This window comes from Wyeomyia smithii, chromosome 1 (genome assembly GCF_029784165.1).
Source record: "Wyeomyia smithii strain HCP4-BCI-WySm-NY-G18 chromosome 1, ASM2978416v1, whole genome shotgun sequence".
Classification (NCBI taxonomy): Eukaryota; Metazoa; Arthropoda; class Insecta; order Diptera; family Culicidae; genus Wyeomyia; species Wyeomyia smithii.
In genome coordinates, this window is record NC_073694.1 from 154255327 (window position 1) to 154271464 (window position 16138).

At 38.8% G+C, this 16138-nt stretch overlaps 1 protein-coding gene across 1 annotated transcript in view; it reads right to left on the bottom strand.

The window, feature by feature from the left end:
- The window catches only part of LOC129723260 (dynein axonemal heavy chain 10), a 254555-nt gene that overhangs the window by 60812 nt on the left and 177605 nt on the right, over positions 1-16138 (bottom strand). Inside the window, exons 50-56 of the mRNA XM_055677373.1 lie at positions 3208-3318; positions 1657-2460; positions 1511-1603; positions 1190-1454; positions 351-1128; positions 221-294; positions 33-163 (exon numbers count right to left, since the gene is read on the bottom strand). Coding sequence (XP_055533348.1) covers positions 33-163; positions 221-294; positions 351-1128; positions 1190-1454; positions 1511-1603; positions 1657-2460; positions 3208-3318 — 2256 coding nt within the window. The remainder of the gene's footprint in view (positions 1-32; positions 164-220; positions 295-350; positions 1129-1189; positions 1455-1510; positions 1604-1656; positions 2461-3207; positions 3319-16138) is intronic.

Below are 16138 nucleotides of genomic sequence, written 5' to 3' on the forward strand. Positions count from 1 at the left end.
AACGGTTCGGAAAGGTTAGTATAATAATTTACCTGGGCTGCTCTGAAGATAAAGCAGGTTCTTTGGTTTTTGACGCCAACTTCGATAAACAGTTGCTTTAAATCTTCCCGGAAAGACGATTCATTGTAGCCCCGACTCAGCACGATTTGAAAGACCTGGCATTCTGCAATTATATAAACAGTTATTAATAGATATATATTTCGGTGTTTTCAATTCCTACCCGCAGTGAAAGCAGCTAATTTCGCGATGGACTGTTTTCCAGATCCACCAACACCAACCAACATAACATGACCACTGGAAATAAAGAAAGGAATGAATATTAGCTTACATTAAGAATCTTCTCATTTTACCGATCCATTCGTAGCGCTCTATGAACCCGTGTGAGATGCTCAAGACAATCTTCAAATAGCACCAAATTCATTTTAGTTTTCTGTTCGTTGTACTCCAGCAATATCTCCTGAAACAGGAAGTAAATTGCTTCAAAATCCAGCAAATCCTCGTAGAACCGCGCTTCAGCCAGATTGACCGCATTTCGGTAGTCGCCAAACAGAAGTGGATCTCGCAATGCATGCTCGGCCAGAGCCACTTCCTGAATCTGTAGTTTCGAGTTGCTTTGCGCATTGTCAACTCTCTCCAACATTATGGTCTTTCGTCCAATCGGTTTTGGCGGAGGAAAATTTTCACGAATTTCTTCAGCGATATGATCTGCCATCAGCTGTTGGTCCTGTGCGTTGATCAACCGGTCACAAATGACCCGTGTAAACTCGTTGCGCCACAACCGAACGACATGTTTGAACTCTTTGAAGTATGTCGGGTCAATCTGTAGCATACCTGCGTAGATTCTTGAAAGGTCTTTTAGATTGAATATGTAGTGGAATTTAGAGGGCGTCGGAGGTAGTTTTACTACCAGAACTTTGAACAAGTTTAACGTCATGCGGACAATAATGCCAGCCGCTGAGCGAAGCTCCTCCGGAAATACCTCAAGATGACCCGCCAGAATTGAACTGTATATGTGCAGCAACGTTTCATCGCCAGGAAAAACAATGTTACAAACTGAAAACATCGATATGAAGCGTGGGTCGACGTTGTTACGCCCGCCACCCGCGCAACCCATTGCAGCAACGAAGGCTGAAACCAATTGGTTCATATTATAATTCACTCGAACCGTTACACAATGTAGTCAACTTACACATATCACGGAACTTCTTCCAATTAAGATCCTTACTGCGGTCATACATACCCTCGCGCTCGAACAACAATTTGAGCAATGCTATCGGCTGTTGCGTACCGTATTCATCTACCTGTGGCATGTTCATGTCATCGATGAATGTCACAAGCTTTTTGCCAACCGGAGGTCCGAAAATATCTTTTGTTCGTTTATCCACTGCCGCCTCAATAGTTTTCTGCACGTCCATTGAGGATGTTCTCGAGGAGAAGTTTATGTTCAGGATGATCTAAAAACAAAGAAAAGCATCTAAGAAATGTTCTACCCGTCTTGTTTGGGACTCACATATGTGTCCCGACTAAGATGCCGTAGAAAATCTGAAATCACGGCTGTCTTGGAGGTTCCAGTATCGCCCACCAGCAAGATTGGATGTCGAATCTAGGAAAGAATCAAAGTCAACTACACTTTAATGATTTAAACCCAATACCTACATCATTCATAGATTTGAGAATCCACTCCGCTTGAAGTGTTTCCACTGTCGGAACCAAAATTTCACTAAAAGTTGTTTCACGATTGTGAATATACTGCGGTACTATCCACTCCCATGCAATCCACGCTTGTTTTTTCTGATCAAAAAAGTAATCGTAGAGCGTTGGTTTCAGTGATGGAAGTTGACCAGCTTTGGCGGAAGCAGTCGGGCTGTCTTCGATTGAGATCATCTCGAGATTCTGTTTGACAAAAGTATCAAACTTGGGACGCGACTCCTCCAACAGGGCAGCCCCTAATGATGAGTATAGGCATTGAATGAATCCACATTCCACCACATCTACGTCGTAAGGACAGTTGACTGAACTCTTCGGAAACATTGCATCGTAGACGTAGCACAACTGAGTCACCATATTTAGATTGGTCTGGGGAACCACAAGCTTCAGCGGATCATCCTGGTTGTTTCCATCCACCCCTTCCAGAATGTAATCGATTGCAATGGGTACGATTTTGTCAAACGTTCGACCAAGTATTTCCAGTTCTTGCGCATAGCGACCCCGTAACCAGCGTTCCCAGTAGCACAGATAGCCGAGATTTTTCGGATCCAAATAGACCATTCCTGCGCGAGATACCGTAGCCGGTGAGGCATAGGCAAGGTCTCCGACTTCGAATAGCAGTGCGCAGTAGCTGTTGAGCCGAATTCGCTCACCGTTGGCAAGCGTCAGAAGCTTGTTGTCGTCCATCACGGAGTTCATGTTTTCGATCCACAGTGCATCGACGTCACCGTCGAAGCACACGTAGCGTCGTTCCTGCGGATTGAATATGCGAATTAATGTAATGTATACCATCTAATATGTACTGAATCGGATACTTGAATAAGCTTATTAGGATCTTCCGAAATGGCGATAATACAAACTGAGTATTTCTCATGCGTTGAGACTTTTTGTTTGATTGAAATTTGGCCTGTTTTCGTTTACAAAATATACGTCATGAATAGCAACTTTTGTGTACTTTATTAACCTAAGCTTCAAAGTTTCAACAGTTTTACTCATATGAGTAAATTTTGACTGTTTTTTTTTTTTCAAGCATAATTTGTCTTGCCATAGTTTAATAATTGACCAGAAAATAAAACAACATTTGGAAATTTTCTGTACGTCAGAGCGTGATTCTGTATAGGAAACAATCATCAAAAAAATGAAAAGACTCAAAGACTGCAAAGCGAGTTTCAGTCTTGATTGGCACAAATGAACGGATTTAACGCAGCTTGGAGGCCATTCTCCCTGTTCCATTTCAATTAAAAGAGCATACGAATAGTAGCACAACAGTGAAGAACTCCTCCATCAGTTCAGGTCCCTATGGGAGGCATACGAAAAGCCAGCTAACGATTGAAATGAAAGGCGTGAATGCTCTCAGCCGTCGTTGGTAGCATCAGCACTCGGGTTCACATGAATAGGATCCGACAGATCGCAGCATTCAATATTCGCAATTCAAAGGAAGAAAAACCCCCACCTGCTAGGAAATGTGAAAAAAAATAGAATTAATCCGCTAATACTCACATCTCGTTCGGCTGGTCGGTTCATTTCGCGATAAATATTGGAGAACAATCCATCAATCCAATCTCGAGTATTCGGGTCCAGATAGCCGTACAGCTCCACCACCGAGCAGGCCTGTCGAAAGGAAAAATGCAGCCAATGATTAGCATCCGGTGGGTATTGAGTTTTGTGGTTCAGCGAAACTACAGTTTGTATACAAGCAGCGAATCTGCCAGCGAAAAAACATCTCCTTGTATCCCAGGCGGGAGCTATTCACAAAGTCGCAAAATTTCAATACAGCCTTAGAAGGATTGGCTTTTGAATTTATACACTACAGTATAGGTACATGTACATCAGAGAGACTTGTTCTAGATCAATGGTGAGGTTGTATTGAAAAACAGCTTTTCATCAGTTACTGGGTTCTGTAACCAGTTTGGTGCGCGTTTCAACTGAAGTGAGTTTAGAGTTACCAATGTTTGATTTTAGGCTACTGTATAAACGGATGGTATGTTTACATATTTTGCTCGATAAAAACTACGGTTTTGTGTTTTTTCTGTTGTTGGAAACTACACATTTAAATTTTAGATCACCGTGGGGAGCACCCTAAAATTGTTATTTTTTTTTTATTCATTCATTTACTTTTGCTGAACTTGATGTTCAGAAACTAGAAAAAAAAAGGTTAGAAATATGTATAAGTATCCCAAAAAATCACAGGAGGGTTGTGTGCAAAGCCACCACCGCAAGGTTGAAGTAGAATACTTTTACAAGAAAGATAACCCGGCTGCTTGCGTGTCAGTCACTTTGAAATCGGATTTGTTTCATATATACCGCATTTTAAGCACAGTATCAACAAATCGTTATAAACATCACACTGCTGTGCATTTGCAGCAGCATCAAACCTCAGTTGCAGTTTATTAATAACCATTCATTATGCTCTTCCAAATACATTTATTAGCCTTAAAAAAGGCCGATCGATATCGATGCTGAGATCCGCTGCAACTAGTGCGCTATCCATTGCTACGCCACAGCTGTGGCCGCTATCCGCTATCGCTGGTATCCACTGCACTGCTACTGCTGCTGCTAAGGGATGACTGCTGTTGTCGCTGTCTAGAACTATTATGAGCGGCTCCGGCTGAAACAGGCTCTTATATAGGCCAAATAGCATATTTTCATTTGCAAGGTATATGGTTCTGTCGACCGTGCTTGGGAAGCAATCATATAACGGCCAATCAGAGGTCAAATTTTTCGTTTTGACAAGGCTTGACTATTTTCAATAGTACAATAGTTTGAATAATAAAATTACAATTATCTTCGTTTGGGAAGAATCTTAGAAGATTTTCCAATCTATTGCTACAAGAACGAAGGAACCTAACCTAACCGATTAATTAGCTAACCGATTAATTAGCATTTGAAATTGGACATATTTTTCACTTTTTTCGGTTTTAGATTCTCATTTCACATCCCTATGTAGCCGAACTTCCCGAGAGAAGTATTCTACTTCAAAAGCATTTTGCGGTTCAAAATCGGTTGCTGATTACAACTTTTGAGCTGTCATAACATTGGGGGAATTAAGATACACGGACAACATGCACTGTGAAAGCTATTTTACATTCAGTTAATTCGACGGGTGCGACAGATTTAAATTGCTAGGATGCAACACAGAATGCTTGCTTGCGTTGACAAAAATTATTAACTTTCAATGACTTGTTTATTTGCCTTGAAAAAGGCATTTTGATTTCCAAAATTGGATTTCCTGATGGCAATCTTCATGTTGCCCCGACAGTGGGGGAATAATGGCAGTCTGGCGACACACACTGAGAAGCACCGAGCTGCTTCTGAGACGTGGTGACCAACCACAGGACAAGTATTTAATTTGAAGGCAGCCACAGGCGCGACCCGCTGCTATGGTCCGTTACTGCTGAGTGCCGATATCTGCTGTTACTGCTGTCAACGTTGTGGACGGTCCATCCAGTTCACCCTCCGACTAATGAATGTAGCTAGTTTTCCCAGAAACACTCTTTTATAGCCGAAGGGTGCTACCTAATAGGCCACGCCTTTCAGTTCAGGTTTACCATTTCCTTATGTTCTTTAGACGAATTATTCCACAATTCGCATTTGATTTTTGTATCCAGCGAATAAACACCGATGGTGCTCTCACACACGCAACGGTTTTAACCCGTATCTTATTGCGGTTTGTAACATCAAGCGATTTCGTTTGCTCGCTGTTGCGTGTTGCATCATATTGCAACTTGGCAACTGGGAATTCTGTTACTGCTGATTGATTGAATCGACTTCATATTAGCTCTGCATACTCGAACTAACTGCTTTTGTGAATGCGTTCTAACAGGGCAGTTTGTCATTCAGTTGGTTATGCTGATCGCAGCCTTTGCGCTGCCCCTACAGTGGGGGGTTTACTAAATAAAGCGAAAGTAAGAATTAGACAACTATAACAGAATTTGATTGCATCCCGCACAGAATGTCTGCTTGTGTTGATGCCAGAAAATTATTAACCTTCAATTATTTTTTTATTTGCCTTGAAAAAAGCATGTTGCGGTTCAAAATCGGTTGCTAATTACAACCTTTGAGCTGCCCTAACATTGGGGGAATTAAGATACACGGACAACATGCACTGTGGAAGCTGTTTTACATTCAGTTAATTCGACGGGTGCGACAGATTTAAATTGCTAGGATGCAACACAGAATGCTTGCTTGCGTTGACAAAAATTATCTACTTTCAATGACTTGTTTATTTGCCTTGAAGAAAGGCATTTTCATTTCCAAAATTGGATTTCCCGATGGCAATCTTCATGCTGCCCCAACACGGGGGGAATAATGGCTGTCTGGCGACACACGCTGAGAAAAACCGCGCTGCTCCTGAGACGTGGTGACCAACCACAGGGCTAGTGCTGCTGCTAAGGAAGGATGACTGCTGTTGTCGCTGTCTAGATCTATTATGAGCGGCTCCGGCTGAAACAGGCTCTTATATAGGCCAAATAGCACGTTTTCAATTGCAAGGTATATGATCCTGTCGACCGTGCTTGGGAAGCAAGCATATAACGACCAATCAGAGGTCGAATTTTTCGTTTTGACAAGGCTTGATTATTTTCAATAGTACAATAGTGTGAATAATAAAATTACAATTATCTTATTCTGGGAAGAATCTTGGAAGATTTTCCAATCTATTGCTGCAAGAACGAAGGAAATCCATCGAATACTAACCGATTTATTAGCATTTGAAATTGGACATATTTTTCACTTTTTTCGGTTTTGGATTTTCATTTCACATCCCTATGTAGCCGAACTTCCTGAGAGAAGTATTCTACTTCAAAAAATTAAATGGATTAAAAAATCACTTGTCTTCAAACCTTAGGTTATCAATCTTTTCTAATAGCAATTTTAACTCTATTCATATGCATTCATTTGACTTTTCCTGGTCAATGAAAGCCATGGTTAAGAAAGACGTCCAGCGCAAACCATCACCGGGACCATTCGCGTTATTTCCGCTTGTTTCACGCTGCCAGTTTTCATCAAAACTTATTCAAAACTATTTTCATTCCACGTTGCATACGCCATCTATGCAGCGAATCAAAGTTGAACGTTGGATGGCGGAAGTCTATTCATCAACTTTCAATAAACAGAACGGTTTGAAAATGTTACGAAGTAGTTTACTTCGCCTGGTGACAATTCTGGTTTCGGGAACTATAAGGTTGGTCCCTGGGCAGAGTTGCCGTTGTTCAAAATGAATTTATTCTTACTTTGTAGTTCAAAAGTATACAAATATTATAACCTATTACAGAATGGGACGGTAAAGAAGGTAATTTTGTTTTTGCGATTCAGGAGTCTGAAATCGTTTGCGATCCATCTTACCAGTAGAGAGAGCTATGATTTTCCGCATGTTAACTTTTAAATTTGAATCGAAATGATGGCACTTTCCCATCCTATGAAATTTAGAAAATATTTAGCAAAGGTGTTATGTGCTTTATATAGGAGCTAAGAGTGCATTTAGAATGAGCAACTTCGAAAATCAAGTCGCAAAAAAACTTTATCACCAACAATGAAACTGATCTACTAACGATAGTACTCACTTAAGAATATCGAATGAGTATTTTCAACAAACACCTTTAAACTAATTATCTGTTCAATAACATTTTGAGTTGAACTATCGTCGCAATTTTTGTTTCGCTTTCGATCGTGTCGACCGATAATACGCCATCAAGGTCACAGTGCATTGTGTCGTGTGTGCACCGCTGCTCGCTGCTGTCGATGATTGAAAACAAAAGAAAGCACGTTGTCATGTTTTGCTACCGGACGATTTATGTATGTGTCTTTGGAATTGAGAATGAAATTTATCTAAAATAAAGCTATCGTTTTTGATTTGGCTGAAACTTTCCATAGACGTTTCTATAGACAAAATATGCCATTTTGTGCTATTGGTTTAATTTTTTGGAACAACACTCATTTTTGCGAAGCTATTAAAAATGTTACTTTGGGAAGGTATTGATGAATACAATCACTTTTAGGGCCTAAACGTTTTGTTTTATCGGTGTGACGTCTTCGTCAAAGTAGTAGATAATAATAATTAAATCAAAAAAAAAGTTGATTTTTTGGAAATAAAAATAAATTCCAATAGAGCATTCTATGGGGAATTAAAAATATTTTCACAGTCAAAACGGTTTGTTTAATTGACATAGGAGAAGCGTACCAATTATGACAATACCTAAAAGTGTACCAGTTATGGCATTAACCAGTTATAGTCTATGGACTTTAAGGGGAGTCCCTACTCTGGAAAGACGAAAAGTAGTAATTTCTCGTAATTTTTTTCGGATGTTTAAAAAATAGTAATGTGTTCGGATATTTTGGCTTTTGATTAAATTATATTTGAAGATGTATTTCGCATGTCCTGGATACACATATAGTGAGTATAACGCAGTTGTTAGCGTTTCTCTCGAAACCATATTTTTCAACTGGAGGTACGTTTTTCTCAGCATCTGCAGAACCGATTTGGCTGCATTTTTTTTAAGCGTGTGAAAATAGATTATCTAACTTGTTACATAGTTATTTTTAAACATTTTAATTTAGTAAATTTTTTTTCGTGAAAAATAACTATTGGAATATTCATAAAACATTGAAAAATCCAGACATCAAAAAACGGTTATGTAACAAGTTAGATAATCGATTTTTACATGACAAAAAAAATCAGCCAAATCGATGTTGATGTTGATGTTGCATGCAGATGTTGAGAAAAACGTATCACAGTTAAAAAAACGTAAAAACCGCTGTCAACAGTGTAATATTTACCTAAATATTTTCCATGGCATGCAAAATACATATTCAAATATACCTTAATCAATAGCCAAAATACCTCAAAACTTAGCTTTTCTCTAAACATAAAAAGATCACAAAAACTCATTATTTTTCGACCATCCAGAGTACCCCTTAAAGGTGAAACCTCATAGAATCCACAAATGGCCGACTTCGAGTCACCACTTCGAATTTTCGAAAGTACAAGACTCAAGCACAAGAAATAGTTAATGCGTTTGCTGTGAAAATACTATTTTATGTTTGCCGTGGTGAAGCAAACATAAAATAGAATTTTCATAAGGAACGCTATGAGTATTTCCGAGTCTTGTGCTTCTGAAAATTAGTAGTGGCGACTCGAAGTCGGCTATTTTTGGATTCAATGAGGTAGTGCTATAACTGGTACCATTGCACTGATGCGATATAATTATAACTGGTGCACTTGCCTTAACTGGCTTACCTACGCTAGTCTCTATGACAAAGTTGTAGATAACAACTTTGTCCTTCCATAAAAAATGTACCCTGCGAAAAAAAATATTATTTTTTTTTTTCAAAAAATGAACTTTTTTTCTTGATTTCTCCATGATTGGACCGGTTGCATTGTTCAGGTTATCTTTTGTTGCACAAAATGGCATCTTTTGCCTATAGAGACGTCTATGCAAAGCTGCAGCCAAATAAAAAATGGCAATTTAAAAAAAATAGTAAAACTGGACATATTTTGTGGAACTGCTCTATTATCGAATCAGATTCAATATTTTTTTTATGATATGATATGATTTCATTTTTTTTCAATCCTTTTTTTGTTTCTGAAATTATTTCTATTTAGACAATTTAAATTTTGTTTTTAAATATAATTTAAATGTTTTAAATATTTAAATAAGTTTCAATTAAAGTTATTCATTTTCTTCTCATTTTTTTAAGAAAATTTTCGAATCAATTAGGGAACGTCTATTAATTACGTTAGACAAAACTAACTATTTTCGGCCTAACTCCTTCTGTATAAACCGAAAAAAAGGTTTTCTATAGGTTATTACGCTTTATCAGACATTTCCCATCTCTTCCTATCAAACGTTAAGTATTGTATGGATGTTCCCTTACGACAAATTAGTTATCGATAAGTCATATTTGAAACTGAAATAAATAAAAAATGTATTGCTAAATTCATATTCGAAACTAAAATTATATATAATCGAATCATATTAAATAAAGTCATAAATAATTGAGTCCGACCAGTATTAATAAAAATTTCATATATTTCGCAGTCAAATCAAATATATTTGATTTTCTGTAATTTTTCTTGAAACTAGAAAAAAAAACCTTTTAATTGATCAAACAAACATCCAAAAACGAATAACTGGTTCAAAAGTAATGAATTTTTGAATATAAACTATATCCAATTAAATACAGTCAGTTTCTTTTTACGCGGGTTGCTTTTTGCGAAAACTCATAAACGGTACAAGATATCGACCTCTTCCAATCACGTTTTACGTTTCAGGACAAAAGTAATCATAGATTAGTTTTCAAAAAAAAAATCAAAATTTTTGGTGTAAATATCGAAAACATACAACATTGCCTTTTGGCCTCTAGACTGACCACTATCATGTTCAGTTAAAGTGCAAACGTTTTGGGACAACTTTCTACGTTATTTTTTAAACTCAGTCTTTTCACGCGGCTCCATACAAATTTGGAACGTATCTCCTGAGTGAAAAAAATCTGATTGAACTTCCTTTTTGTCAGGCAACCGTATTTTGGTACTAGTCATCCTAATCATTGTTGGGTTGTACAGGTCTGATCATTTTCGATAAAATCCCATCCCTGCAATTTAAGGTTCAATTGAAGCACTTTGGGTGACCAGTTCCGAAACGGGCCAGGAAAAATTTTATTTTATTTTATTTTAATTTATAAACCCTTCATCGATTTTCAATGCTTTTGGATCAAATCGAAGGTAATTAATTGGGATTTTAAACAAACACCGACTTAAAATATTTGTACTTTTGAATGCAAAAATTATGAAATTTTGATAATTTTTAACATGTTTTTATGTTCGTCCCAAAAAAACTGACAAACAAATAGAAAGAACGAATTTTTTAATGATAACATCTAAAAAATTGAATATGATTATTAAAAGATTTCAGAAATTCTAGTGTGTATTGTAACTCTTGAAAAGACGATCGAAGACAGTTTTGATGCGAAAATTGAAATGAAAATTCAGAGCAAAAGAAAAACGTTTTTTAAATTTAAACCTGTTAACTACACAGGTCGGACTCGGTTATATAGAGACTCCATTATATATTTACTCGATTATATATGATTCGATTATACATAATTATAGACTCGATTATATATAGAAGCAAAAAAATTTTTTTCTTGAATTTCAAATATGACTTATCTAGAGCCAATATACCGTAAGGAAATATCTTCAAAATGCAAAGGGCTTGATGAGAAGGGAAAAAAATAGAAAACAAATTGAAAAAAAAATTAAATTTCGAAAATTGTTTAAAAAAGTTCAAAAATTAAAAATATATTAATAAAAATATCTGATTAAAAATAATTTCAAAAATTAAAAAAATTAAAAAAAAATTTAAAAAAAATTATATTTTAAAAATTTGAAAAATTAAATACAAACAAGTTGACAAATCTACCTATACTTTAAAATTTGTTTGAAATAATTTTTTTTTTTACATTTGACTACAATTACATCAGGAACAACTACAAGATTTGTATTTTTTTTTGTAAGAAATGTGTTTTCTGACTTTTGGGGGGATGAATCAAAAATAAAATTCTTCTTATTTATTCGAAAACAACAAATCATGCATGAAAAATGAATGTAAAACATTTTTTTCTCTGATTCGATTATATATAAAATTCGATTATTGTAGGCGATGATAAACAAGCTACTGGATAGCAATTTTTAAATAAAGATCACTTTCTCAAATAAAACGAGGTTTATTGTTCCTCTGTTGCGTGTGTACGCTCCGAAGTTTTGTATGGAATGAATAATAAAAAATGATGATGCAATCCTGATTGCTGTTGCGTGTTCCAGGTTTGGCAACTCTGTCCGATATTTCGTCGAGGGGTGAATCAAACTGAACGTGTACATTCTCCCCCCCTTGAGGCACCTGCCTCAAATACATGGCAAAGGGCACAACTTGTTGATTGGTCTCTCGAACTCAGTTTGTCCTCGTCGGAGTGTAGCGATGCGGACTCTTACTTCTTTGTCTGGATGAACGGCGATGATCCGTGCTAAGTCCCATTGCGATGGAGGAAGGTTGTCATTTTTCACAGCCACTAAATTACCAACCTCAAGATTGGGTTGTTCTTGAGTCCATTTCTGACGAATCTGTAGAGTAGAAAGATATTCATCACTCCAACGACGCCAGATGTCGTTGGTAAATTTTTGCAATTCCTGATATTTATTCAAGCGATTAATGGGGATGTGCTCTACACCGGGCTCGGGAATTAGATTGATCGGCTGACCGATCAAGAAATGGCCTGGTGTAAGCGCCTCTGTACTCTCTGGAGATGTTGATGGCGCACATAGTGGTCGAGAGTTCAAACACGCTTCTGTTTGGGCCAGTACCGTCGTCAATTCCTCAAATGTGAGTGGTGCTTTACCGATCACCGTTCGTAAATGCTTCTTGCTGCTTTTGACTGCCGCTTCCAAAATTCCTCCCTTGTGCGGAGAAGATGGCGTTATGAAACTCCAACGTATGCCCTTGTTAGCCAGAAATCTACTGACCGCATCATTGTGCGAGTTAGATTGAAACAGTTCATATATTTCCTTCAGGTCTTTATCGTCCACCATATTTTCACATTTTTCGCGAATGTGACGACACGCACCCACAAAGTTTGTGCCATTGTCTGACCACACCTCGTAGCATAATTCACGCCGTGATACAAATCTCTTGAAAGCATTCAAAAATGAGTTTGTTGATAGGTCTCCCACTGCTTCAAGGTGTATGGCCTTGGTGGCAAGACAAATAAATACTGAAATGTAGCCTTTGGTAGTTTTCGAACCTCGCAAATTACTGGACTTTAGCAGAAGTGGTCCAGCGTAATCCACCCCTACGTGGGCGAAGGCTCGTGTAGCTGTTGCGCGCGCGGCAGGCAGATGGCCCATTAGCTGGGAAGCAGTTTGTCCCTTGAGACGACAGCAGATTAAACAGTTTTTAATTACTTGGCGAATTAACGAAGCACTACCGTAAATCCAAAATCTTTGATTGACTGTTGCAGTAAACAAGGTTGGACCACAATGCAAATTATCGATATGAATCCTTTCTAAAAGTAACAAAGTGTAAAGATGGTTCTTAGGCAATATTATTGGATGCTTCATATCGTAGCAAGCGTCTGAATTCTGTAGCCGTCCTAGAACTCTTAATACCCCGTAACCATCAATGAAAGGGTACACTTCCTTCAAATGACTTCGTCGCTGAGAAACCTCCTTTCCGTGTTCCAATCGTTCAATGTCGGCACTGTATTCATCATGTTGGGCCATTCGAATGAACGCCATGTCCGCTGCTTGAAGCTCCGCTGCAGTCAAAAACGCCATGTTTGACGAATCTGTTCGTCTGAATGCTTTGAACGTGTAAGCCAAAATGCGAGTTGCTTTAGTAAGCCGTGAAAATTTCGTTAATATGCTTCTCTCAATTTCGAAAGTAGACACTATGTAATTTACTGACATTTGAAGAGCAACCACTTGGTTATCACGTGTTTCAAGTAACTCTTCTTCTGTTACCGAATCAGGAGTCGGTATGTTCCATGCCGTTGAGCTCTCACGGAGCCAATACGGCCCTGTCCACCACAAGCTATGATTCACCAGTTCTGCCGGGAAAATTCCACGAGACGCACAATCTGCAGGGTTTTCCTTCGTCCAGACGTAATTCCAAACGTTTCTAGGAAGGAATTCTTGAATGGTTGAGACTCTGTTTGCCACATATGTTTTCCATCTTTTAGGTACAGATGATAACCAGTGCAATACTATAACCGAATCTGTCCAAGCGTAATATTCTACCTGAAGATGCTGAAGAGCTTGTGAAAGCCGTTCCATAAGATCAGTCACAAGAACTGCCGCGTCCAATTCCAGTCTCGGAAGAGTTCTCTGCTTTTCTGGTGCAAGTTTGGTTTTCGCCGCAAATAACTGCACTTGCACCTCTCCACTGTCGGTGATCGACCTTGCATAGACTACAGCAGCATATGCAACTTCCGACGTGTCGGAAAAGCCATGCAATTGCAAACGCCCATTGTGATTTGGTATCCATCGTGGAATCCGTACTTGCTCTAAAAGGTGAAGATTTTCTCTCAGCTCGTGCCATTCTAGAAGAACAGCCTGAGGGAGTGGGTCATCGAACTCCAAATCATACAACCAGGTTTGTTGATAACAGATCTTTACCTTGACAATCGCTGGTGCCAACCATCCATTAGGATCGAATAACTTCGACGACTCAGAAAGAAGCTGTTGCTTAGTCACACCAGCTTCATCTGGAAGCGAAATCTTGAATGTAAACACATCTTCTCGCGGGGACCATTGTACTCCAAGTGTTTTCATTGTACATGGTTCACCATTCAATTGCAACGGAATTGACTCGGTAGCTACTTCTGACACACCATCAAGCAAAACAGGCACGTTCGTGGCCCATTTTCTCAAATGGAATCCAGAGTTCTCCAAAATTTCGCTTACTTGACGTCTCAAAAGCTTCGCCTTTTCCAGCTCGTTTGCACCGGACATTAAATCATCGACGTAACGATCCTTAATAATGCACTCTGCGGCTTCGGGATATGTTTCTTCGACGTGTTTTGCTGCATGAACAATTGCCTCTATTGCCAAATATGCAGCGCAACCAGTTCCATACGTTACCTTCAGTAACCGATAATGCTCTATTGGAGTATTTGCATTTGAACGCCAAACAATTCGCTGGTAATCTGTGTCAGAACGATCGACTAGTACCTGTCGATACATCTTGGCTACATCCGCCACGAACACCACTGAATATGATCGAAAACGCGTGAGCACTGCCAACAAATCTGGATTAATGTTGGGCCCTACGTGTAGCGTTTGATTGAGTGAAATGCCAGTAGATGAAGAAGACGATTCATCGAATACGACACGTAATTTTGTTGTAAGACTTTCCTCTTTTAGAACTGCATGATGAGGCAAATAAAAACAATTATTGCCCACATCAATATCCGATGGAAGAATGCGTTCAATGTGACCCATATCTATGTATTCTTGCATGAAATCTCGATAACGTTTTCCCAAGTCTGTATTGTGTTCGAATCTGCGCTCCATCGCACGTAATCGATGAACTGCTGCTGATAAAGTCTCGCCAATGTCCTTCTTCCTTTCATTGAATGGTAGTCGCACCACAAATCGCCCGTCTGAGTTTCGTTTGTAAGTCGATTTAAAATGGTTTACTACCCACTGTTCCTCTACTGTGAAAGGTTTTGCCATTCGTAACTCCTCTGTTTCCCAAAACATTCGAAGAGTTTTGTCGATATCGATATCGCTATGTAGATTGATTACTTGCTGCTGATCAATGGCCTGTTTGCCAGCCTTGCCAGCTACTATCCAACCAAAAGCTGAGTTTTGCGCAATGGGTTTATCGTATTCATCCATGACTTGCCGTCACGTAAGATAGATAATAATACATCAACACCCAAAATAACATCTATCGCTCGTGATGTGTAGAATGAAGGATCTGCAAGTGTGAGCTTATCCAAATACCTGTACTGAATTTCCTCATACACCAGATGAGGCAAGGGAGCTGTGAGCCGTCCGAGTATGTAAGCGTCAGTGGTTACCACCACCGAGTCGCTGAACCGAGATGAAATGATCAGTTGAATAACTCCTTTAGTTGTTCCTGCTGCTAGCTGTGAGAGACCAGTAATGACTAGTCGCGCATTCCTTCTTGGTAAACCCAATCGCTTTGCGAAATCCTGCGTAACTAATGACACCTGCGATCCAGAGTCGATAAGCACTCGGGCCTCATGTAGTGTGCCATTCTTTCCTTTGATTTTCACTAAAGCCGTCGGTAAAATATTGATGACACGATTTGTGTGAAGCTTTGAAACTTCCGTTAGTCCGCCAGTGCAGGCTACCACTCGATTGGTACTACTATCATCCGTATGTGCTTGTTTCCTTTGATTGAACCGACTGACATAACATAGTGTGATGCCTTTGCTTACATTCATCATTTTTGCATACAGAAGATGACTGACAATTACGTGCTGGATGACCTACCCTCAAACAGTTGAAACAAAGTCGTGATTTCTGAACAAATTCTCGTCGTGCATCTACATCAAGGGTCCGAAAGACTGGGCAACTGTATATCGAATGATCTTTTGCCTCGCATTTCGCGCACTGTTGTAAAACTGTTTGAAAACTTTGAAAGGTTTTTTCCTTTGCTGGTGGCTGCCTTTGTTGTTCACTCTAATCCATTCTATCCAAATTAACGTGCGACGATTTTGTTGCTAGAGCAGAAAAGATTTCCAGTGCATCGCATCTGTCCTGTAGAAATTTCAAAAACTCCTCAAAACATGGATTATCGATAAATATAACTTTCTGGGCCCACAGTGACCTTGTTTCTTTGTCAACCTTTTCGAGCAGCAAATGGATCAACCACGGATCTCTTGATTCATACTCTGCTCCAAGAGCTTTTAG